This window comes from Pan troglodytes, chromosome 2, assembly GCF_028858775.2.
Source record: "Pan troglodytes isolate AG18354 chromosome 2, NHGRI_mPanTro3-v2.0_pri, whole genome shotgun sequence".
In the NCBI taxonomy this organism is placed as follows: Eukaryota; Metazoa; Chordata; class Mammalia; order Primates; family Hominidae; genus Pan; species Pan troglodytes.
Genome location: NC_086015.1, coordinates 53,988,448 through 54,012,984, shown reverse-complemented (window position 1 = coordinate 54,012,984; position 24,537 = coordinate 53,988,448). Strand labels below are relative to the sequence as shown.

Here is a 24,537-nt window from a genome sequence, read left to right as displayed (position 1 = left end):
AAGAGTAGTGCAAAGACCCTGACACAGAAAGAAGTTTGTATTGGTCAAAGACAAGAGAAAAGCTCAGTGTGGCTACAGCAAAATAGGGTAGGTGGAGGGCAGTACTGAATGAGATCAAACAGCCAAGGGTCAGCTCACGCATGGGTTTGTAAGACAAAAGAAGAAGCTGGGAATTTCTTCCAAGTGAAGATGAAGGCCCTAAGAGGGTTTTAGACATGGGAGTAACATGATCTGGCTGATATTGTCAAAAGTTCATCCTATTTGTCACATAGAGATGTAATATAAATAACATGAAACTAGCAATCCAATTCTTTCACTAAAAAACAAAAATAAAAAACACAACTTAATAGAATGCCAAGAAAAGATTGTATTTGCTGAAAGGTATTTTTCGTTTTATTTTTAAGCACTGCCCTGAATGATTTCCCATGTGTATCAATGTCTTCAGTCTGCCAATTCTAATAGCTACCACAATCGGCAAATTTAAGAACTTCCTCTCTAGACCTTATATGTTAATATAATTTTTACTGTCCTGACAAATTTGACAATTAGAAAGTCAATGAATACTAAAGAAACTGGAGTTTGAACTGCTATTTAAATATTAAGACATCTCCTTTCCTAAACATATCAATACTTAATGAAAGCACAGTTCATGAAACAAGACTGAGGTTATTATCCTGAGAGTTAAAAAGCATCTCCAGCCTGTAAATTCTACCTTGAGTTCCCAAAGAAAGCATGTATAAGGCATATGCAAAAAATAAATATAACCAACATAAGTGAGATACCAAGAATAATAATATATCTACTCTTACTCATGCTTCCACAAATTCAGGGTTGATGTTTTTAAAACAAATAAATAATTGGCTCTCTGAGAAATAATACTTCCGAGCTTGTTCTCAAATTACAGAACAAATTATTTCTGAACTTAACACCATATTCTTTCAAGCACCAAAATTTATTTTGTGGATAATTTTCCTCTGCAGAAGCATTCTGAAGAAGTTATCTAGTTAATGCAAAATTTTTATCCCATGATAAACTGCTAATAGTAAATTATATCCTCAAAATATGACATGTTCTTACTTGAAGATGTCTTTAACTGAATTACTGAAATTCTAAGTTCTGTGAAGACTCATGCTCTATTCCCTTCCATTTAAAATTCTGCAAAATAGGTCACCTAAAGATTACCTTTATTTTTAAATAAATAAACTTATTAATACATAGTTCTAAAAATATCGGTCAAAAACCTTGAGTTATTGGCATTTCACCTTTGCCTACTTTTACTGTAGTAAGATTTAAAGGAAATGACTGAAATTGGTGCTGTGAAATACAACTAGGAGGATATTCTGAAAAGTTTAATCTACCATTCAGACCACAGAACAGATGTCAAAGGGAAAGCTCTTCTGGATCTATTCATGGATTTCAACAAAATAACTGTAACAGGACTCCATTCTCAAAGCAAAACTGAAAATTAAACCACTAATTTGTACAATTTCTCTGGGAAGTCATAAATTTTACTGAAGCAATGAATGTAAAATTTTACATACAACAAGCTTATTAAATCCTATTAGGCTCAAGCATAAACATTCCACCACCATGAAGAACATGCATAGCAAGTTTAATAATTATATAAAATATATTCAAGGCAATTGCTGCAACACTCTATATATCACAGGCATTCAGAAGAACTGGAACATGCATCCTCATCACCCATGTGTGGACAAACATCCACAAAGAACCACAGCTAAAACTAAAGCTGGTTGTTATTTGGAGGCACCAATGGGAGGCTTCTGGAAATTTTAATTGTGGTTTCTTGAAACAAATTTTAAGTAGCACATGATGCAGAGATCTGACAAAGACCCTTCCTAACCCAAGGCCATATGCAAGTCAAGAAACTCACCTGTGTTATACTCCTTCAACTGCAAGTTCTTTACAGGCATGCCATCAGGAGTCCGAAAAGCATTAAGAATCTGCAAAAATATGGCATTTATACAAATGATACAAATCATAATCAAACACTGAATGTCAGATTTTCCCTAACAGTTTTTATCATACATAATTTAAAGCCATGATTACTTTGGAAAAGCAAAGTTAAACTATGAACACTCAAGGCATTCACATATTGAATGAGTAGAACATAATTATTCAAAAATTGGCGGGATGCAGTGGCTCCTGCCTATAATCCCAGCACTTTGGGAGGCCAAGGTGAGAGGATTGCTTAAAGCCACATGTTTGAGACAAGCCTAGGCAACATAGTGAGACCCTATCTCTAAAAAAAAAAAAAAATTCTTAATTAGCCAGGAGAGACCGGGCGTGGTGGCTCACACATGTAATCCCAGCACTTTGGGAATCCAAGGCGGGTGGATAACCTGAGGTCAGGAGTTCGAGACCAGCCTGGCTAACATGGTGAAACCCCATTTCTACTAAAAATACAAAAACTAGCCTGGTGTGGTGGCACACACCTGTAATCCCAGCTACTTGGAAGGCTGAGGCAGGAGAATCACTTGAACCTGGAAGGCTGAGGCTGCAGTGAGCTGAGATCATGACACTGCACTCCAGCCTGGGCAACAGAGCGAGACACTATCTTAAAAAAAAAAATTGGCCGGGCACGGTGGCTCATGCCTGTAATCCCAGCACTTTGGGAGGCCGAGGTGGGCAGACCACAAGGTCAGGAGATTGAGACCATCCTGGCTAACACGGTAAAACCTCGTTTCTACTAAAAAATACAAGAAATTAGCCAGGCGTGGTGGCGGGCACCTGTAGTCCCAGCTACTTGGGAGGCTGAGGCAGAAGAATGGCGTGAACCCGGGCACCTGTAGTCCCAGCTACTTGGGAGGCTGAGGCAGAAGAATGGCGTGAACCCGGGAGAAGGAGCTTGCAGTGAGCCAAGATCGCACCACTGCATTCCAGCCTGGGCGACAGAGCGAGACTCCATCTCAAAAAAAAAAAAAAAATTAGCCAGGAGTACTGGCTCACACCTATAATCCCAGCTACTTGGGAGGATAGTTTGAGCCCAGGAGTTTGAGGCTGTAGTGAGCCTTGATTGGGCCATTGCACTCCAGTCTGGAGTACCCTGTCTCAAAAATAAATAAATAAATATTTAAAAATTCTCAGGTACATAGGAAAAGCAGGGCCAGAAGCGGTGGCTCACATCTGTAATCCCAGCACTTTGGGAGGCCGAGACAGGCGGATCATGACGTCAGGGGATCGAGACCATCCTGGCTAACACGGTGAAACCCCGTCTCTACTAAAAATACAAAAACTTAGCCAGGCGTGGTGGCACATGCCTGTAGTCTCAGCTACTCAGGAGGCTGAGGCAGGAGAACCATTTGAACCCGAGAGGCGGAGGTTGCAGTGACCCAAGATTGTGCCACTGCACTCCAGCCTGGGTGACAGAGCAAGACTCTGTCTCAAAAACAAACAAACAAACAAACAAAATGCTGGGCGCGGTGGCTCATGCGTGTAATCTCAGCACTTTGAGAGGCCGAGGCGGGTGGATCACTTGAGGTCAGGAGTTCAAGATCAGCCTGACCAAGATGGTGAAACCCCATCTCTACTAAAAATACAAAAATCAGCTGGGTGCAGTGGCAGGTGCTTGTAATCCCAGCTACTTGGGAGGCTGAGGCAGGAGAATCTCTTGAACCCTGGCGGCAGAGGTTGCGGTGAGCCGAGATCGCGCCACTGCACTCCAGCCTGGGTGACAGAGTGAGACTCTGTCTCAAAAAAAAAAAAAAAAAAAAAAAAGAAAAGCAGAAGAGCATAACCTTCAAAGGCTTAAGCTCTGAAATCATACTGTGTGCATTCCAAGCTCTCTGCTCACTTGCTGTGTAACCTTTTAGTGTCTAGTTTCTCATGTGTTAAATATAAAATGATGTACTGGGTTCATTACAGTCCAGGGCCACAGCACTTCCTCAGCATGAACTGCCTGGGCAGTTCATTTCCCCATATTCATATAAACTGTTCTCTCACGGCATTCAAGCCTGGGCTCGAACGCCTCTTCCTCAGTGATGTCTCCCTAACTACACAATACAAAAAACAGCCCCATTAGCATGCATGCCCGTGGTCCCAGCTACTCAGGAGGCTGAGGTGGTAGGATCGACTGAGCCCAAGAGGTAGAAGCTGCAGTGAGCCGTGATTGTGCCACTGCACTCCAGCCTGGGCAACAAAGTGAGACGCTGCCTCAAAAAAATCAAAAATGGGCTGGGCGTGGTGGCTCATGCCTGTAATGGCAGTACTTTGGGAGGCAGAAGCAGGGAGATAACCTGAGGTCAGGAGTTCAAGACCAGCCTGACCAATGTGGTGAAACTCCGTCTCTACTAAAAGTACAAAAATTAGCTGGGTGTGGTGGTGTGTGCCTGTAGTCCCAGCTACTCGGGAGGCTGCGGCAGGAGAACTGCTTGAACTGGGGAGGTGGAGGTTGCAGTGCACCAAGGTCGCGCCACACACTCCAGCCTGGGCGACAAAGCAAGACTCTGTCTCCGAGTTACAGGCCGAGCTACCATGCCCCGCCTGTACTTTAGTTTTCTTCAGAGTATTTATTTGCTGACTAAAATTGTGTAATCCTTTTGCTTGCTTTTTCATTATCCATGGAGGCAGTGACTTGATAATATACACTGCTGTGTCACTCGGTATCTAGAACAATTACATACAGTAATGCTTAATATTTAGAGTGATTATATTAAATATGTGATAATTAAATGAACTAATGCTTGTAAGTATCACACAATGTCTGGCACAGAGCGAGCACTGCCATAAGTTCAGACTTAATTTAGTCAGCCAATCCTTTGATACAGGGCAGTTAGGCAGTTTCTAGTTTTTACCATTGTAAATAAACTGCATCCTTATGTACGTACTCCAGAAATAATATGCTCTAAAGGATGTGATCAGGTCTAAAGAGAGCAATCATTTGTCATAATTTTTTTTAACCTCACCTCAGTGAGTGCATGTATAAATGGTGAAATCTGAATAAACTTTATGTATTATACCAGGGTCAATTTCCTGGTTTAGATACTATACCACAGTTGTGCAAAATATTAACACTGAGGGAAGATGGGAAAAAAATACACAAGACTTCTCTGTGCATTTCTTTGCACCTTCTTGTGAATCTACAATTTTTCAAATTAAAAGGTTTTTTTAATTTTTAATTGACACAGAGAAACAGGAGAGAAGACATGCCTTACCTCTTCTTTTGTGGCATTTTCAGGTACCCCACTTAATCGAATAAGCCTGCTGGGTTTCTCCTCACTTGGGCCGGTCCTATAATCTTGATCCTTAAATTGAGAATGAAAAATTATTTCACAAATATACTTTACTGTACAAAACACAAATCAACATGAAATTTAGCCACTCAGGATCAAAAATGATAATGACATGTCACGTGAAGATATAAAAAATTACAATTTTCTCTATTGTTCTGAGTGCCAGAATGTGACTTCAAATCATAAGAATGTAAATGTGCTAAGACCAAGTCTCACTGAAAGAGTCTTCAAAGTAAAGCAAAACATTACGAGAGACAAGACTGAGTAAGACTTTAATAACCAGAAAGACACACTAACATAGTCTCAAAGCAGTAATTTTCTCAGCCTGGCCAACATGGTAAAACCGTCTCTACTAAAAATACAAAAATTAGCCAACTGTGCTGTGCACGCCTGTGGTCCCAGCTACTCAGGAGGCTGAGGCGTAAGAATCACTTGAACCTGGGAGGCAGAGGTTTCAGTGAGCCAAGATTGTGCCACTGCACTCCAGCCTGGGTGACAGAGCGAGACCCCCGTCTCAAAAAAAAAAGAAAAATTTCCCTGGTCTGAGAGCTGGAGAATGGGCTGTAAACTAGCAGTACTTCATACCTCTGGTGAGAGAAGATGACTAGATAATGTCTTTTTTTTTTTGAGACAGAGTGTCGCTCTGTCGCCCAGGCTGGAGTGCAGTGGCACAATCTCAGCCCACTGCAGCCTCTGCCCCCCAGGTTCAAGCAATTCTCCTGCCTCAGCCTCCCAAGTATTTGGGATTACAGGCGCCCACCTCCACACCTGGCTGGTTTTGGTTTTCGTTTTTTTTTTTTTTTCAGATGGAGTTTCGCTCTTGCTGCCCAGGCTGGAGTGTAATAGTGCAACCTCTGCCTCCCCGCAACCTCTGCCTCCCAGGTTCAAGGGATTCTCCTGCCTCAGCCTCCCGAGTAGCTGGGATTACACACATGCACCACTACGCCCAGCTAATTTTGTATTATTAGTAGAAATGGGGTTTCTCTGTGTTGGTCAGGCTGGTCTCAAACTCACGACCTCAAATGATCCACCTGCCTCAGCTTCCCAAAGTGTTGGGATTACAGGCAAGAGCCACCACGCCTGGCCTAATATTTGTTATTTTTAGTAGAGATGGGGTTTCACCATGTTGACCAGGCTGGTCTTGAAATCCTGACCTCAAATGATCTGCCCACCTTTGCCTCCCAAAGTGTTGGGATTACAGGCATGAGCCACTGTGCCTGGCCTTATTTTTCTTCCCCACCCTCACATTCTCTCCTGAGGTTGCACCACACTGGTCTCAAGTTCCTGGCCTCAAGTGATCCTCCCACCTCAGCCTCCTAAAGCACTGAAATTACAAGCATAGGCCACTGTACCCAGCCAAATCTACTTTAAAAGAGAATACCTTCATTGTAAAATTACCAATATAACCCTCCTTGCTTAAATCATATATTCAAGAAGTTTAACATTTAAGTTAATTACGTTAGCTGCAAGAGGATAGTTGCAACATTAATATCAGCTCTTCACAACTAGGGAGACTCCTAAGTATTCTCTCAATGAATTTAAATAAGAAAATGATCCCTAAACAATCACAGGTCTAACTAAGCGAGAGTTGCAAGAGTCAACTCCCAAAGACATATACTTTCAAACTAAATTATCCCAAGGCATGTAAATCAGCATCATAAAACAAAATAATGAATAAACACACATCAAAAGGGTAGGGGCAGTGGCTCATTGCTGTAATCCCAGCACTTTGGGAAGCTAAGGTGGGGGGACTGCTTGAACCCAGGAATTTGAAACCAGCCTGGGAAATATGTTGCAACCTTCTGTCTACAAAAAAATACAAAAATTGCTGGCCAGGCATGGTGGTGCATGCCTGTAATCCCAGCTCTTTGGGAAGCTGAGAAGGGTGGATCATTTGAGATCAGGGGTTCCAGCCCAGCCTAGGTAACATGCCTAAACTTCATCTCTACAAAAAATACAAAAATTAGTCAGATTTGGTGGTGCACAACTACAGTCCCAACTACTCAGGAGGCTGAGGCAGGAAGACTGCTTGAACACGGGAGGCGGAGATTGCTGTGAGCCAAGATCGTGCCACTGCACCCCAGCCTAGGCAACACGGTGAGACTCCATCTCAAAAAAGAAAAAAAAAAAAAACAACTAACTAGGCATGGTGAAATATACCTGTAGTCCCAGCTTCCTTGAAGGCTGAGGCGGGGGAACCCCTTGAACCCGGGAGGTAGAGGTTGCAGTGAGCTGGGATCGCACAACTGCACTTCAGCCTGAGCGACAGAGCAAGACTCATTCTCAAAGGAAAAAAAAAAAAAACTAGCCAGGCATAGTGGCTGGCGCACATCTGTAGTTCCAGCTACTCAGAAGGCTGAGGTGGGAGGATCGCTTGAGCCTGGGAGGTCAAGGCTGCAAGGAGCCATGATTACACCACCGCACTTCAGCCCGAGTGACAGAGCGAGACCGTGTCTCAAATATATATATATAATTCCTTCATATATACACACACATATATACACAAACGGAAAGTGAAGCAGGAAGAAAAGAATAAAAGAAAAAAGAAATATATATATATATATACATATATATTCATATATATACACACACACATATATATGATCTGAGCTGAGGACCTTTTCTCTAGAGATTTACATTCCTACATTCCACTCCTGAATACAAATTTTGCTTACTAATGCTTATGCAAAGATAAAAATAAAATGAAAAAAAAAAAAATAAACTGGCCAGGCACGGTGGCTCATGCCTGTAATTCCAGCACTTTGGGAGGCCGAGGTGGGCAGATCACGAGGTCAGGAGTTCGAGACCAGCCTGGCCAACATGGTGAAACCCCATCTGCACTAAAAATACAAAAATTAACTGGGCATGGTGGCACATGCCTGCAATCCCTGCTACTCAGGAGGTTGAGGCAGGAAAACTGCTTGACCCTGGGAGGCGGAGGTTGCAGTGAGCTGAGATTATGTCACTGCACTCTAGCCTGGGTGACAGAGCAAGACTCCGTTTCAAAAATAAATAAATAAATAAATAAATGTCATCCTTCACAAAAGTCTTATTTAAAGAAAAAAAAAAAAGCAGGCCGGGCGCGGTGGCTCACACCAGGCGTGGTGGTGGGCGCCTGTAGTCAGTCCCAGCTACTCAGGAGGCTGAGGCAGGAGAATGGCATGAACCCAGGAGGCGGAGCTTGCATGAGCAGAGATCGCACCACTGCACTCCAGGCTGGGCAACAGAGCGAGACTCTGTCTCAAAAAAAAAAAAAAAGGCAATCCACCCCATCAACATACCTGAAGGTCCCGTTGGGCATCTCGGGCAGTTTTGCCCTCTGGAAAAGACTTGCTCTGGCCATAGCCAAACATCTGGCTTCCTGGCAGCCTATGATCCACATCACGGTACTCCATGCTTCTGTAATCGGTGTCTTGCCGCCCAAGAAAGTCCAGACCGCCTTCTTCTTTAAACAGACCAGCATCTGAACTCTGCTCTTCACGTCCAGAAAGCTGTGACTTATCTTGGTCTTGAACTGGACTTTGGCTGTTCTGAAAGTCTGCTGGAGACTCATGTTCAAAGGCTACCCCTTGTGTTTCTCCTTCTCTTGTTTCTGAATGCTCAAATTCTCCCTTCTGAATGCCAAAAGCAGGCCTTTCTATCGTATGGTCATGTGTGGATTCTTCTCTCCTGTTCACATTCATACCAGAATGTTCTCTATCTTGTGTAGAGGGCTGAATGTAATCCAAAATATTTGGATCCACAGGGGGCATCTCCCTATCTTTAAATTCCATACAAGATCCCATCTCTCTGCCCCTAAAATCCTGATCAGTCCTAGATCGGTGTCTACCTCTGAAATCTGAATGTGGCGTATCCCTGTCCCTAAAGTCTAGATCAGTAGTACCTGAACCTCGGCCTCTAAAGTCTACTTGTGTTCCGTCTTTGTCTCTAAAGTCCAAATCAGATACATCTCTATTCCTAAAATCAGAACGGGACTGTTCTCTGGCCCTAAAATCCAAACCTGATAAATCCCTTCCCCTAAAATCTGCATGGGATCCATCCCGGCCTCTAAAATCTAAATCATAAGTGCCCCGGCCCCTGAAGTCAGATGGAGGAGCATCCCTACCTCTGAAGTCAACAGCGTGAGCATCCCTGTCTCTGTAGTTCATATGAGGTGCCTCCCTACCTCTATAATCCATAGAAGTACCATCTCCACCCCTATAGTCCATAGGTGGTCCTTCTCTATCCCGAAAATCCCCAGAATGTATGTCCCTACCCCTGAAGTCCAACTGTGATGAATCTCTGCTCTGGAAATCAGAAGACGAAAAATCTCCCCCCCTGAAATCATGTCCAGGTCCCTCCCCTCCTCGATAGTCACCATGCGGTCCGTCTCTAGCTCCATAGCTGAAAGAATGCTCCTCTACATTTGCAAAAGGAGGCCCCGAATGCCCCTGGAAATCAAAGGGAAGTGAATCTCTGCCAGGAAAGTTGCCAGAGTGTCTCTCTTGAGCATGACTCTTAAGGGGAGGAGGAGGATAATCCCTGTTCCACCCGGGAGCAAACCTTTCTTCTTGGCTCCCACTGTAGAAACAAAGACAGTGTTATTCATATTGTCCAGAGAGTTTGAAATCTACACACCAGCATATTCTTCTCTAATCACAGCACATTCTTCTGTAAACATTTTTTTTTGGCAGAGTTCTGTAACAAGGTCCTAGATCTGCAGAAAACAGCAAAGTTTTGCTATTTTAAGACGAAGTGGCGGAGTAAACTTTTATGCTCCCATTTCAGAACACGAGGAAAGTCAACACAAGGTTTTCAACATGACTGCTGCTGAAAAAGCTTTCACCCAGTCCTGCAACAGGGAAAATCCGCAATACCAAATAAGCTAACAATGGTGACATACTACAAAAATTTCCATTTCCTACAGCCAGGGAACTTAAGAATTCCAAGGTCAACATGACGATTCCTATATATCAGAAAAATCAAAGCACTGTAAATTTCTTACAGTAAGTTTCAGGAGGTATCTTTCTCACGCTGCATCCAGCGGTAACATTCAAAAATATTTTATTACAGATACAGCATGGACACCACCCAATCAAAATGGATGCAGGCCCAAAAAGAAGAAACACTGGTTGTAAATCACCAGTAGGAACAAGCACACCAGTGTTCACCAGCTGAGCATCAGCCCTGGCTGCATCTAAATCCCAGTTCTACAGTGGCTCCACCAAGAAGCACTCTAACCTGGGTCCTATTGTAACTACCCAAGGGTATCATAGAAGGTAGAAGGTAGTATGAATCATGCCACAAAGCATGTATAAGTCATCTAAGCCACGCAACAGCATCCAGGGGCTCAATGCTGAGATAGACCTAGAGAGAGCATTAGGTCTTCAAGCATGATCCCCATGACCCAAATGAAGAAGCTGATATTCCATATTCCAATGTCTCATGCTACTTTTTCATGGCAATAAAATACATTTTAAAAATAGACATAGTATTAAATTTACATTCTCAATTTATAGAACTCTAGAGATAAACAAGATGTGACCTAATCTTTCATACTACCCAACTTCTTCCCTTTGCCTAATCTCCAGGGCATTTTACATGTTTTGGCTTCAGTCCAAGATTCCCTAAACTAGTTTAAGTAGGCAATTAGGCACCTAGGATCCTAGGCAGGGAGACATGAAAAAGGAAAACATGAAAAGACCTGAAGGGTCATCTGTTATTCAGCAGTAAAACAAAAGCATTAAGACATTAATACCAACTCAATTCTTGCCTCCCAGAACATATAGGGTCTATCATAAGGCCCTTCTGAGCTCAGACTATGCTACTATACTAAAATTCAAAGGACAACTGATTCTGGGTCACTCAGTTCAAGAGAAATAGTTGCAATGCCAAACCCTTTCTTTCTCTTTTTCTTTTTTTTTGAGACGGAGTCTCGCTCTGTTGCCCAGGCTGGAGTGCAATGGCATGATCTTGGTTCACTGCAGCCTCTGCCTCCTGGGTTCAAGCAATTCTCATGCCTCAGCCTCCAGAGTAGCTGGGATTACAGGCATGCGCCACCATGCCCAGCTAATTTTTTTATTTTTAGTAGAGATGGGGTTTTACCATGCTGCCCAGGCTGGTCTTGAACTCTTGACCTCAGGTGAGTCACCCGTCTCTGTCTCCCCAAGGTTAGGGTTACAGGCGTGAGCCACCATGCCCGGCCAACCCTTTCTTAAAGTAACAGGAATTTAACAACATTAACCTAAACACTAGAATGATGTACATTTAATGGATTTTCAGAACATGATGTCTTCCACTGACCCCCATTAACACTAGTTATGTCTATGTGGTTCATCATAAGAGGAGCAAGTTTAGATGTTCTTTTTTTTTTTTTGAGACGGAGTCTCACTCTGTCGCCCAGGCTGGAGTGCAGTGGCGCGATATTGGCTCACTGCAAGCTCCGCCTCCCGGGTTCATGCCATTCTCCTGCCTCAGCTTCCCGAGGGGCTGGGACTACAGGCGTCCGCTACCACGCCCAGCTAATTTTTTTGTATTTTTTGTAGAGGCGGGGTTTCACCGTGTTAGCCAGGATGGTCTTGATCTCCTGACCTCGTGATCCACCCGCCTCGGCCTCCCAAAGTGCTGGGATTACAGGCGTGAGCCGCCACGCCCGGCCTAGATGTTCTTCTTAAGCAATACAATTTAACACTAAAATTAAGATGTTACCACTAAATACAGTGTCTCTCATGTTTAAAATCATTCAAGTCTTTCTTGCAGGAAGATTTAAGCTTCATCAGACACTCATGGGATGAGGACTGAGGTATGAAATCTACATGTTTTCTGACCAGAACACATCCAACATGGCCTAAAGATTATCTTACTCTTCTAAATTAAGATCAAATAGATTTACAGTAACTTACTGTAGCAGGGTTCTTAGATTTGTATTTTATACAGACTAATCAAGAAACCATTCTACTAATATAAAATATCAGTAGTTATGAAAATTATTTTCAACCAAATAAAAACAAATTTTAAAAGAAAAGTTCAAAGGAAATGTAACAAAATCATTTTCCTATATCTGTTTTGGTTCAAATTAGTTCCCAAAAACTGTCTCCCTTCTAGTCAAAGATCTTAAAAAACAGCATATAATGACTTACATTTAAACTAAAATTAAGGTGGGAAAATATAATTTTAAATAAGTTTAAACGAGTCAAAGACAAATGTTCTAAATTTGAAAAAAGTTAGACAATAGAGCTAAATTAACCTAACATTTCTGAATGCTTACCTAAACCACGTTAATTCTATAAGAAATAGCCTTACTTACAAAATAGTTACCCATAAATACAAGTAATAAGAGGATAGATTACAACCTAAATATTTTTAAATGGTAATGTACAACCCCATTGATCTAGATGAGAGGTCAGGAAACTTTTTCCATGAAGAGCCAGTTCGTAAACATATCGGATTTTGTGGGTTATACAATCTCTGTTACAACTATTCAACTCTGCCATCATAGCATGAAAGCAGCCATACACAATCTGCAAATGAGTAAGAGTGGCTGTTTTCCAGTAAAACTTTATTTACAAAAACAGGCTATCAGCTGTAGTTTGCTGAACACTGATCTAATCCTTAGTATTTTGAAAGAAAAAAAATACCCAACATCACACAGTTGTTTTAATTTAAAGACCAATCTCTGTCATTCAGCATTTATGAAATACTAGTTTTACTAAACATTATATGGATTTTCTAAACTCAGTTCTCTACCTAAATTTTTCATTGGAACTCCAAGCTTCAGAACAATGAATGAGAACATCTGTTGCATTTAAGTAATAAAATCTTGCAGATTGCCAATCCAAATGGCAGGTGCGGTGGCTCACACTTATAGTCCCAGCACTTTGGGAGGCTGAGGTAGGTGGATCACTTGAGGTCAGGAGTTTGAGATCAGCCTGGCCAACATGGTGAAATGCCATCTCTACTAAAAAAAAAAATTCAATAATTAGCCAGGCATGGTGGCATACACCTGTAGTCCCAGCTACTCAGGAGGCTAAGGCAGGAGAATCACTTGAACCTAGGAGGCAGAGGCTGCAGTGAGCTGAGATCATACCCCTGCACTCCAGCATGGGCAACAGAGTGAGACTCCATTTTGAAAAAAGGTAAAAAAAGGAAAATGTACTAGTAATAGAAGTTTCAACTGGAGCAACAATACTTATGAATGCATACATTTAAAGGTCAGATTTATTTGCTATGTACCAAGTAAAACCAAAAAAGTCACATTCATATAGCATCTCATTAATTGTAAACACAATACGAAAAATGTTTAAATACTAGTTAAAATACAGTGTGTATGATACTAGCTATAAAAAAATTAATTCCCTACAAATTTAAAATACAATCTATTTACAACTAAATGCTACCACTTTCTCCACTCTTCTTGGTACCAAGTAACCCCTAAAATTGAGAGGTGGCTTAGCAAACTGCATCAACATGCCACAGACAAGGCACAGCTCTGAATTCTAGACATAAATTAGTGAACTCAATACAACTTTTATAAACATTTATGTAAATTTTGCTAGCTTTCCTTACTAGCCAAATATGTATTCCTTTGCTAAGAGACAAAAAGAAATAAAATATTTGGGTATTTTTAAATATTAAAATAATGAAATTAGCCAGGCATAGTGGCACGCGCCTGTAATCCCAGCTACTCAGAAGGCTGAGGCAGGAGAATCACTTGAACACGGGAGGCGGACGTTGCAGTAAGTCAAGATCGCACCACTGCACTCCAGCCTGGGAGACAGAGCGAGACTTGTCTCAAAAAACAAACAAATAAATAAAAATTTAAAATGCTATGTGACAAAACATTTGGCATGCTGGGTATTCAGGCTCACAATCATTTTCGAAATTATTTTCCAAATTGAGTTTCTATTTTTCTTTTTTTTTCTTTTTTTTTTTTTTTTTGTTTTTGAGACAGAGTCTTCCTCTGTCGCCCAAGCTGGAATGCAGTGGCACGATCTCGGCTCACTGCAAGCTCCGCCTCCCAGGTTCACACCATTCTCCTGCTTCAGCCTCCCGAGTAGCTGGGACTACAGGCAGCCGCCACCACGCCCGGCTAATTTTTTTTGTATTTTTTAGTAGAGACGGGGTTTCACCGTGATAGCCAGGATGGTCTCGATCTCCTGACCTCATGATCTGCCCGCCTCAGCCTCCCAAAGTGCTTGGATTACAGGCGTGAGCCACCGCGCCCAGCCGAATTTCTATTTTTAAAAAATCAGAAACTATTTCTCCACAGAGAAAATATCTTTATTTATAGTAGGCGAAAATGTTACACATTTATAATTAAAATACTGGCAATTTCAATATTCAAATTTGAGAACTTACCGAAAAGGTCCAGCTCTGTTAGCAGGTCGAGAATCCCCCCACATCTCTTTTTATCAAGAGGGCCCCAACAAGTAAATCCTTTTTCTACCAAATTCTGGTTATAGCAGTACCTGTACAAAATAAACCACAAAAATTAGTACTTTAGAACGTGAACTAAAAGCTAAACCAGTTTCCCACTGCTTGGTTTATGAGGGACCACATCAGCAGCAATGATTTTGAAGGTCTTTCTTTTCTTTTTTTTTTTTGAGACCGAGTCTCGCTCTGTCGCCCAGGCTGGAGTGCAAAGGCATGATCTCAGCCCATTGCAACCTCCGGGTTCAAGCAATTCTCCTGCCTCAGCCTCCCGAGTAGCTAGGACTACAGGCGCCCGCCACCACGCCTGGCTAATTTTTTGTATTTTTAGTAGAGACGGGGTTTACTGTGGTCTAGATCTCCTGACCTCGTGATCCGCCCACCTAGGCCTCCCAAAGTGTGAGATTACAGGCGTGAGCCACTGCACCCGGCCTTCTTTTTTTTTTTTTTTTTTTTTTTTTTAAGAGATGGAGTCTTGCTTTGTTGCCCAGGCTGAAGTGCAAAGGCACGATCTCAGCCCACTGCAACCTCCGGGTTCAAGCAATTCTCCTGCCTCAGCCTCCCAAGTAGCTAGAACTACAGGCGCACGCCGGCCGCCCAGCTAATTTTTTTGTATTTTAGTAGAGACGGGTTTTCACTGTGTTACCCAGGCTGGTCTCAAACTCCTGAGCTCAAGCAGTCCGCCCGCCTCGGCCTCCCAAAGTGCTAGGATTACAGGCATGAGCCACCGCGTCCAGCTGGAAGTCACTTTTAAACACTTACGTCACTTACATATTAAATTTATAATAAGAAAAATACTTTTTTTTTTTTTTTTTTTTTAAGACAGAATCTCTCTCTGTCGCCCAGGCTGGAGTCCAGTGGCACTATCTCAGCCCACTACAACCTCTGCCTCCCCGGTTCGAGCGATTCTTCTGCCTCAGCCTCCCGAGTAGCTGGGACTACAGGCACGCGTCACCATGCCCGGCTAATTTTTGTATTTTTAGTAGAGATGGGGTTTCACCATATTGGCCAGGCTGGTCTCAAACTCCTAACATTGTGATCCACCCACCTCGGCCTCCCAAAGTGCTGGGATTACAGGCGTGAGCCACCGTGCCCGGCCAGAAAAATAAGTTTTTAATTAAAATGTGTACTCTGGGGTCGGGCACGGTGGCTCATACCTGTAACCTCAACACTTTGGGAGGCCAAGGCAGGCAGACCGCTTGAGCCAAGGAGTTTGAGACCAGCCTGGGCAACATAGCAAAATGCCATCTCTACAAAAAATACAAAAATTACCAGAACTTTGGGAGGCTGAGGCAGGTGGATCACCTGAGGTCAGGAGTTCGAGACCAGCCTAGGCAACATGGTGAAATCTCATCTCTACTAAAAATACAAAAACTAGCCAGGTGTGGTGGCAGGCACCTGTAATCCCAGCTATGCAGGAGGCTGAGGCAGGAGAAACGCTTGAAACCGGGAGGCGGAGGCTACAGTCAGCCAAGATCATGCCACTGCACTCCAGCCTGGGTGACAGAGCGAGACTCCATCTTAAAAAATATATATACAAAAATTAGTCAGGCATGATGACTATGTGTAGTCCCAGCTTCCTGGATGGCTGAAGTGGGGGAGGATCGCTTGAACCCAGGAGGTTGAGGCTGCAGTGAGCCAAGATCGCACCACTGCATTCCAGTTCAGGAAACAGAGTGAGGCTGTCTCAAAAAAAAAAAAAAAAAAAGGTACTCTGGGCACCATAAACTTTTCAATGTGCTATGAATGCTTCACATTTACTAAATGAAATAAGTATTTACTGATTTTTCTAGCGCTCACTAGCCCTTCCTTTTTGGAAACAGCACTGCAGTATCAACCCCACTGTCTCAGACCTGATCGGACACCATCCAGCATGAGCAATCGGAATAATCTATTACCCTCACCACAATCATTGCTTTGAAGACAGACATGTAACTCAAGTCAAGATAAGAAGTTATTTCCAGGACCTTTGTTATAGCTACTGAAAAAGAGGCAAATCTTCATGACCTTGGATTTGGCAATGATTTCTTAAATATGACCCCTACAGCACAAGGAACTTTAAAAGAAAAAGTAGATAAAGGGACTTCATCAAAATTAAAAACTTCTGTGTATCAAAGGACACTATCAAGAGAGTACAAAGACAGCCCATAGGTCATCAAAATGGCAGACTAGGAAGTTTCAAGGTCTCATTCCTTCATAGAAACATCAGAAAAACAAGTAGTAACTGTCTGAACCAAATTTGACAGTTTTAGAAAAGAGTCAAAGGTTTACAAGCAAATATCCAATGAAGAAAAAGCCATCTTCAAAACAGAAGGAAAGTTCTGTGGTGTTTTACTCAACCTTGCCCTACCCCCTCTCCAGCATGGCAGTGTTTTTTGTCTTAAAGCAGTAGAAGCCCAATTCCCAGCTCCCTCCCTCAAAGAGCAAAGCAGACGTTATTTGCAAACTATTGTACATATCTGTTCTACCCTGTCTGCGGGGGTATTTGAAGGACAGACATAAGGTGCATGTTTCTATTTCAACCTAATACAAAACTCAGGCAGAGAAAGCAGCAGGTATTGCTAATGAAAGCTGCAAAGCAGACTACAGACTAACAGGCACTTGGGGCAAGAGATTACAGATAGATGCCCACAGAAGTTGAGGTGAAACTCTTTGGCAAATTAGGACATTCCAAAGCAACATGTATATGGTGAAATTTAGAAAGCCATATGAATGCCAAGGCAAAATGTATGATCATACAAGACCTAGGCCGGGCGTGGGGGCTCATGTCTGTAATCCCTGCACTTTGGGAGGCTGAGGCGGGTGGATCACTTGAGGTCAGGAGTTCGAGACCAGCCCGGCCAACATGGTGACACCCCGTCTCTACTAAAAATACAAAAAATTAGCCAGGTGTAGTGGCAGGCACCTGTAGTCCCAGCTACTTGGGAGGCTGAGGCAGGAGAATGACTTGAACCCCGGAGGCGGAGGTTGCAGTGAGCCAAGGTCACGCCACTGCACTCCAGCCTGGGCAACAGAGCAAGACTCTGTCTCAAAAAAAAAAAAAAAAACCCTAAATATAAATTGCCAACCAAGAATTCTGTAAATGGCAACACTGTCCTTCAAAAAATAAGGAAAAACATTGGCCGGGCGAGGCGGCTCACACCTGTAATCCCAGCACTTTGGGAGGCCGAGGCGGGAGGATCACAAGGTCAGGAGATCGAGACCATCCTGGCTAACACAGTGAAACCCCGTCTCTACTAAAAATACAAAAAAAAAAAAAAAATTAGCCAGGCGTGGTGGCGGGCACCTGTAGTCCCAGCTACTCACGAGGCTGAGGCAGGAGAATGGTGTGAACCCAGGAGGCGGAGCTTGCAGTGAGCTGAGATCACGCCACTGCACTCCAGCCTGGGCGACAGAGCGAGACCCCATCTCAAAAAAAAAAAAAAAAGGAAAAAAATCAAGACATTCTCAGATAAACAAAAGCTGAGGGAGGCTCATTACCACTATACAGACCTTGTAAGAAATGCTAAAAGGGAATTCTTCAGTCCGGGCACGGTGGCTCACGCCTGTAATCCCAGCACTTTGGGAGGCCGAAGTGGGTTGGTCACGAGGTCAGGAGTTCGACACCAGCCTGGCCAAGATGGTGAAACCTGTCTCTACTAAAAATACAAAAATTAGCCAGGTGCAGTAGCAGGCACCCGTAATCCCAGCTAGTCAGGAGGCTGAGGCAGGAATATCGCTTCAACTTGGAGCGGGGGTTGGTTGCAGTGAGCTGAGATCATGCCATGGCACTCAGCACTCCAGCCAGGGCCACAGAGTGAGACTCCATTTTTACAAAAAAAAAAAAAAAAAAAAAAAAGGAATTCTTCAGAATGAATTTTTTTTTTTTTTGAAATGGAGTCTTGCTCTGTTGCCAAGGCTGGAATGCAGTTGAGCGATCTCGGCTCACTGCAAGCTCCACCTCCTGGGTTCATGCCATTCTCCTGCCTCAGCCTCCCGAGTAGCTGGGACTACAGGCGCCCGCCACCACGCCCGGCTAATTTTTGTAGTTTTTTTTTTTTTTTTTTTGAGACAGAGTCTTGCTGTCTCCCCCACCGCAATGCCAGCTAATTGTTTTTTTTTGTTTTGTTTTGTTTTTTGTATTTTTAGTGGAGACGGGGTTTCACCATGTTAGCCAGGATGGTCTCGATCTCCTGACCTCGTGATCCACCCACCTCAGCCTCCCAAAGTGCTGGGATTACAGGCGTGAGCCACCGCACCCTGCCTTTTGTGTTTTTAGTAGAGACGGGGTTTCACTGTGTTAACCAGGATGGTCTCGATCTCCTGACCTCGTGATCCACCCGCCTTAGCCTCCCAAAGTGCTGGGATTACAGGCGTGAGCCACTGCGCCCGGCCCAGAATGAATTTTTAAAAGCTAGACGTGAAGCCATGTGAAGAAATAAAGATCTCGGCCGGGTGCGGTGGCTCACACCTGAGGTTAGGAGTTCAAGACCAGCCTGGCCAACATGGCAAAACCCCGTCTCTACTAAAAATACAAAAATCAGCCACGTGTGGTGGCGTACAACTACAGTCCCAGCTACTCAGGAGCCTGAGGCAAGAAAATCTTTTGAACCCGGGAGGCAGAGGTTACAGTCAGCTGAGATTGCGCCATTGCACTCCAGCCTGGGCGAAAGAGCGAGACTCCATCCCCAAAAAAAAAAGAAAGAAAGATCTCTGGTAAAGGCAAATACAGGGGCAACTGTAAAAACTAGCATTATTGCAATTTTGCTTTGTAACTCCTACTTTTCACTTTCAACGTGATCTAAAAGACAGATGCATAAAAAATTATTAATCTAGGTTACTGAGATACGATTTACAAAGATGTAATCCATGACTTAACAGAAAAGGGAAGAGAAAGGAGCTGGATAGGAGCAGAGATTTGTATACTATGGAACTTAAGTTAGTATAAATTCAAATTAGATTATAACTGTGAGATGTTAAGTGTAATTCCCATGGTAACTGCAAAGAACATATCTTTAGAATATACACATAAGAAAATAAGATTGCCTGCTTATGCACTAGAAAGAAAAAAAAAGAAAATGAGAAGGGGCTAGGCACAGTGGCTCATGCTTGTTGTCCTAGCATGACAAGCACTGGGAGGCTGAGGCAGGAGGATTGCTTGGACTCAGGAGTTTGAAACCACCATTGGCCATATAGTGAGACTCTCTCTACTTCAAAAAAAAAAAAAAAAGAAAGAAAGAAAATGAGAAGAAAGTCAAAACATTTTCGCAACAGGCCAGTGGCTAACATCTGTAATCCCAGCACTTCAGGAAGCCGATTGCTTGAGGCCAGGAGTTTGAGACCAGCCTAGGCAACATAGCAAGACCCCATCTCTATGAAAAATTTAAAAAACAAAAAAGGCAGGTGGCACATGTCTGCACTTCCAGTTACTTGCAAAGAATGAAGCGGGAGGATTGCTTGAGTCCAGGAATCCAAGTCTGCAGTGAGCTATGATCTCACCACTGTTCTCCAATCTGGACAACACAGTAAGACCCTGCCTCTTAAAAAGAAAAAATAAATAAAAAATAAAAAAAGCAGGCCAGGCGTGGTGGCTTACGCCTGTAATCCCAGCCCTTTGGGAGGCCGAGGCGGGAGGATCACCTGAGGTCTGGAGTTCGAGACCAGCCTGACCAACATGGAGAAACCCCGTCTCTACTAAAAATACAAAATTAGCTGGGCATGGTGGCGCATGCCTGTAAATTCAGCTACTCAGGAGGCTGAGGCAGGAGAATCACTTGAACCCAGGAGGCGGAGGCTGCGGTGAGCTGAGATTATGCCATTGCACTCCAGCCTGGGCAACAAGAACGAAACTCCATCTCAAAATCAATAAATAAATAAATAATAAAAAATAAAAATAAAAAAATAAAAAAGTGTGGGCCAGGCGTGATGGCTTACGCCTATAATCCCAGCACTTTGGGAAGCCAAGGCAGGAGGATCACCTGAGGTCAGGAGTTCGAGACCAGCCTGACCAACATAGAGAAACCCCATCTCTATTAAAAATACAAAATTAGCCAGGCATGGTGGCACGCCTGTAATCCCAGCTACTCGGGAGGCAGAGGCAGGAAAATGCCTGAACCCGGGAGGCGGAGGTTGCAGTGAGCTGAAATCATGCCACTGCACTCCAGCCTGGGCAACAAGAGTGAAACTCCGTCTCAAAAAAAAAAAAAGCGGGGGAGGGGGCAGAAAGTGGCTAATGCCTGTAATCCCAACACTTTGGAAGGCTAAGGCAGGTAGATTGTTTGAACCCAGTTTGAGACCAGCCTGGGCAACATGGTAAAACCCTATCTCTACAAAAAATACAAAAATTAGCCAGGCATGGTGGTGGCACACCTATACTACCAGCTACTCAGGAGACTGGGACAGAGGATCACTTGAGCCCAAAGTCGCAGTGAGCTGAGATTGTGGCACTGCACTATTTTGCTCACCAAAGCCTAGGCAACAGTCTCATGCTCTCAAAAAAAAAAAATTTTTTTTTCACTACCAAAAAAAAAAAAATCAGCTAAACATAAAAGTAGTAGCAAAATGGCAAAAGTCCTTATCAGTAATTACTTTAAATGTAAATACTTTAAACTCTCTAATCACAAAATATTGGCAGAATATATATACATATATACACACACACACACACACAGAGAGAGAGAGAGAGAAAGAGAGACACAGAGAGAGAGAGAGACAGAGTTTTGCTTGACACCCAGGCTGGAGTGCAATGGCTCACTGCAACCACCGCCTCTCAAGTTCAAGCGTTTCTCCTGCCTCAGCCTCCCAAGAAGCTGAGATTACAGGCGCCCGCCAGTACACTCAGCTAATTTTTGTATTTTTAGTACAGACGAGGTTTCACCATGTTGGCCAGGCTGGTCTCAAACTCCAAACCTCAGGTGGTCCACCCGCCTCAGCCTCCCAAAGGGCTGGGATTACAGGCGTGAGCCACTGCGCCCAGCCTAGGATACATTTTTTAAAAACTGTAATCCCAGCTACTCGGGAGGCTAAGGCAGGAGAATCACTTGAACCTGGGAGGCGAAGGTTGCAGTGAGCCAAGATCATGCCACTGCACTCCAGCCTGGGCAACAAGAGCAAAACTTTGTTTCAAAAAATATATATATAAATATTATAAAGCCTAAATGCACATCAATAGAGACCCTATCTCTACAAAAAATACGAAAATTAACTGGGTGTAGTAGCAGGTGTCTGTAGTCCCAAATACTGCAGAGGTTGAGGTAGGAGGATCCCGAGGCTTGATCCCAGGAGGCAGAGGTTGCTTAAGCCAAGATCACACCACTGCACTCCAGCCTGGGCAACAGAGCGAGACTCAAGTCTCAAAAAAAAAAAAAAAGAAAGAAAAAAAATACTATGCGGCCCTAAGAATAAATAAAGTAGCTATGTTAATTGATACAGGATAAGCTATTATGTATTAAGTTTTAAAAACATGTGCAAGGCCGGGTGCGGTGGCTCACGCCTGTAATCCCAGCACTTTGGGAGGCCTAGGCAGGTGGATCACGAGGTCAGGAGATCGAGGCCATCCTGGCTAACACAGTGAAACCCTGTCTCTACTTAAAATACAAAAAAATTAGCTGGGCGTGGCAGTGTGCGCCTGCAGTCCCAGCTGCTGGGGAGGCTGAGGCAGGAGAATGGTGTGAACCTGGGAGGCGGAGCTTGCAGTGAGCTGAGATCGCGCCACTGCACTCCAGCCTGGGTGACAGAGTAAGACTCCGTTTCAAAAAAAAAAAAAAGTGTGCAAAATATTTGTAACCTGATAATATCTGTGCAAAACAGAAAATAATATATACAACAAAGTATATATATACTGACTTGGAATTGGGACTGACACTTCCCAATTCCAAAACTCACCACAAAGCTACAGTAATCAAGACAGTGTGGCACTGACATAGTATAGACATACAGACCAAGGAAACAGAATTAAGAGTCTATAAACAGGCCAGACACAGTGGCTCACACCTGTAATTCCAATACTTTGGGAGGCTGAGGCAGAAGGATGGCTTGAGCCCAGAAGTTTCAGACCATCCTGGGCAAATATTGAGACCTTGTCTCCACAAATTTTTTTTTTTTTTTTTTTGAGATGGAGTCTCGCTCTGTCGCCCAGGCTGGAGTGCAATGGTGCAATCTCGGCTCACTGCAACCTCCGCCTCCAGGGTTCAAGCAATTCTTCTGCCTCAGCCTGCCAAGTAGCTGGGACTACAGGCACGTGCCACCACGCCCAGCTAATTTTTGTATTTTTTTAGTGGAGACGGGGTTTCACCATGTTGGCCAGGGTGGTCTCGATCTCCTGACCTTGTGATCCGCCTGCCTGGTCCTCCCAAAGTGCTGGGATTACAGGCGTGAGCCATTGCGCCCGGCCTACAAATTTTTTTTTTTTTTCTGAGACCTTATCTCACTCTGTCACCTAAGCTGGAGTGCAGTGGCACATTCTCGGCTCACTGTAACCACTGCTTCCCTGGCTCCAGCCATCCTCCCACCTCAGCCTCCTGAGTAGCTGGGACTACAAACGTGCACTACCATGCTCGGCTAATTTTTTTGTGTATTTCTGGTAGACCTAGGGTTTCATTATGTTGCCCGGGCTGGTCTCAAACTCCTGATTCAGGTGATTACCCTGCCTCCACCTCTCAAAGTACTGGGATTACAGGTGTGAGCCACCCTGCCCGGCCTACAAAATTTTTTTTTTAATTAGTCAGGTCCAGCTAGGCGTGGTGGCTCACGCTTGTAACCCCAGCACTTTGGGAGGCTGATGCAGGCAGATCATCTGAGGTCAGGAATTCAAGACCAGGTAGGCCAACATGGTGAAACCCCGTCTCTACTAAAAATACAAAAATTAGCCAGGCATGGTGGCACATGCCTGCAATCCCAGCTACTCAGGAGGCTGTGGCAGAAGGATCACTTGAACCCAGAAGGCAGAGGTTGCAGTGAGCCGAGATTGTGTCATGTCACTGCACTCCAGCCTGGGTGACAGAGTGAGACGGTCTCAAAAAAAAAAAAAAAAAAAAAAAGGCCAGGTTCGGTGGCTCACACTCACACCTGTAATCCCAGCACTTTGGGAGGCCAAGGCGGGCAGATCACGAGGTCAAGAGATCGAGACCAGCCTGGCCAATGTGGTGAAATCCCGTCTCTACTCAGAATACAAAAATTAGCTGGGCGTGGTGGCACACGCCTGTAGTCCCAGCTACTCAGGAGGCTGAGGGAGGAGAATCACTTGAATCCGGGAGGTGGAATTTGCAGTGAGCCAAGATCGCTCCACTGCACTCCAACCTGGGCAACAGGGCAAGACTCCATCTCAAAAAAAAAAAAAAAAAAAAAATTAGCAAGGTGTGATGGCACGCCCCTATGGTCCCAGTTACCTAGGAGGCTAAAGTGGGAGGATCACTTGAGCATGGGAGTTTCAGCCTGCAGTAAGCCATGATTGTACCACTGCACTCCAGCCTGGGCAACAGAGCAAGACCCTGCCTCAAAAAAAAAAGAAAAGAAGAAAAGGTAAGCTGTGCACATTGGCTCATGCCTATAATCGCAGCACTTTTTGAGGCCAAGGTCAGAGGATCACTTAAGACCAGGAGTTCAAGACCAACCTGGGCAACACAGCAAAACCCCCATCTCTACAATTTTTTGGTTTAAATGAAAAGACATCCCACAGAATGGGAGAAAATTTGTGCAAATCACATATTTGGTAAGTGACTTGTATCTAAAATATATAAAAAATGATTTCAACTCAGTAACAAAAAGAAAAATAAGCCAGGAGCAGTGGCTCACGCCTGTAATCCCAACACTTTGGGAGGCCAAGGCAGGTGGATCACCTGAGGTCGGGAGTTTGAGACCAGCCTGACCAACATGGAGAAACCCCGTCTCTACTAAAAAT

General features: G+C 43.8%; 1 protein-coding gene across 27 annotated transcripts in view; it reads right to left on the bottom strand.

Annotated features, from left to right (window-relative positions):
* The window catches only part of RBM6 (RNA binding motif protein 6), a 136,238-nt gene that overhangs the window by 98,573 nt on the left and 13,128 nt on the right, over nucleotides 1-24,537 (bottom strand). For 10 of the 27 annotated variants that reach the window (XR_010155210.1, XR_010155212.1, XR_010155211.1 and 7 more), the window contains exons 2-5: nucleotides 14,589-14,698; nucleotides 8,534-9,812; nucleotides 5,175-5,264; nucleotides 1,895-1,964 (exon numbers count right to left, since the gene is read on the bottom strand). Coding sequence is in view for 5 of the 27 variants with exons in the window: in XM_016941128.4 (XP_016796617.1) it covers nucleotides 1,895-1,964; nucleotides 5,175-5,264; nucleotides 8,534-9,812; nucleotides 14,589-14,632 (1,483 nt within the window). In the remaining 22 variants the exon portion in view is untranslated. Of the gene's footprint in view, nucleotides 1-1,894; nucleotides 1,965-5,174; nucleotides 5,265-8,533; nucleotides 10,084-14,588; nucleotides 14,699-18,152; nucleotides 18,299-24,537 lie in introns of those variants that run through there. The other 17 variants (XR_010155215.1, XM_063805811.1, XM_063805803.1 and 14 more) reach the window with 9 other exon arrangements.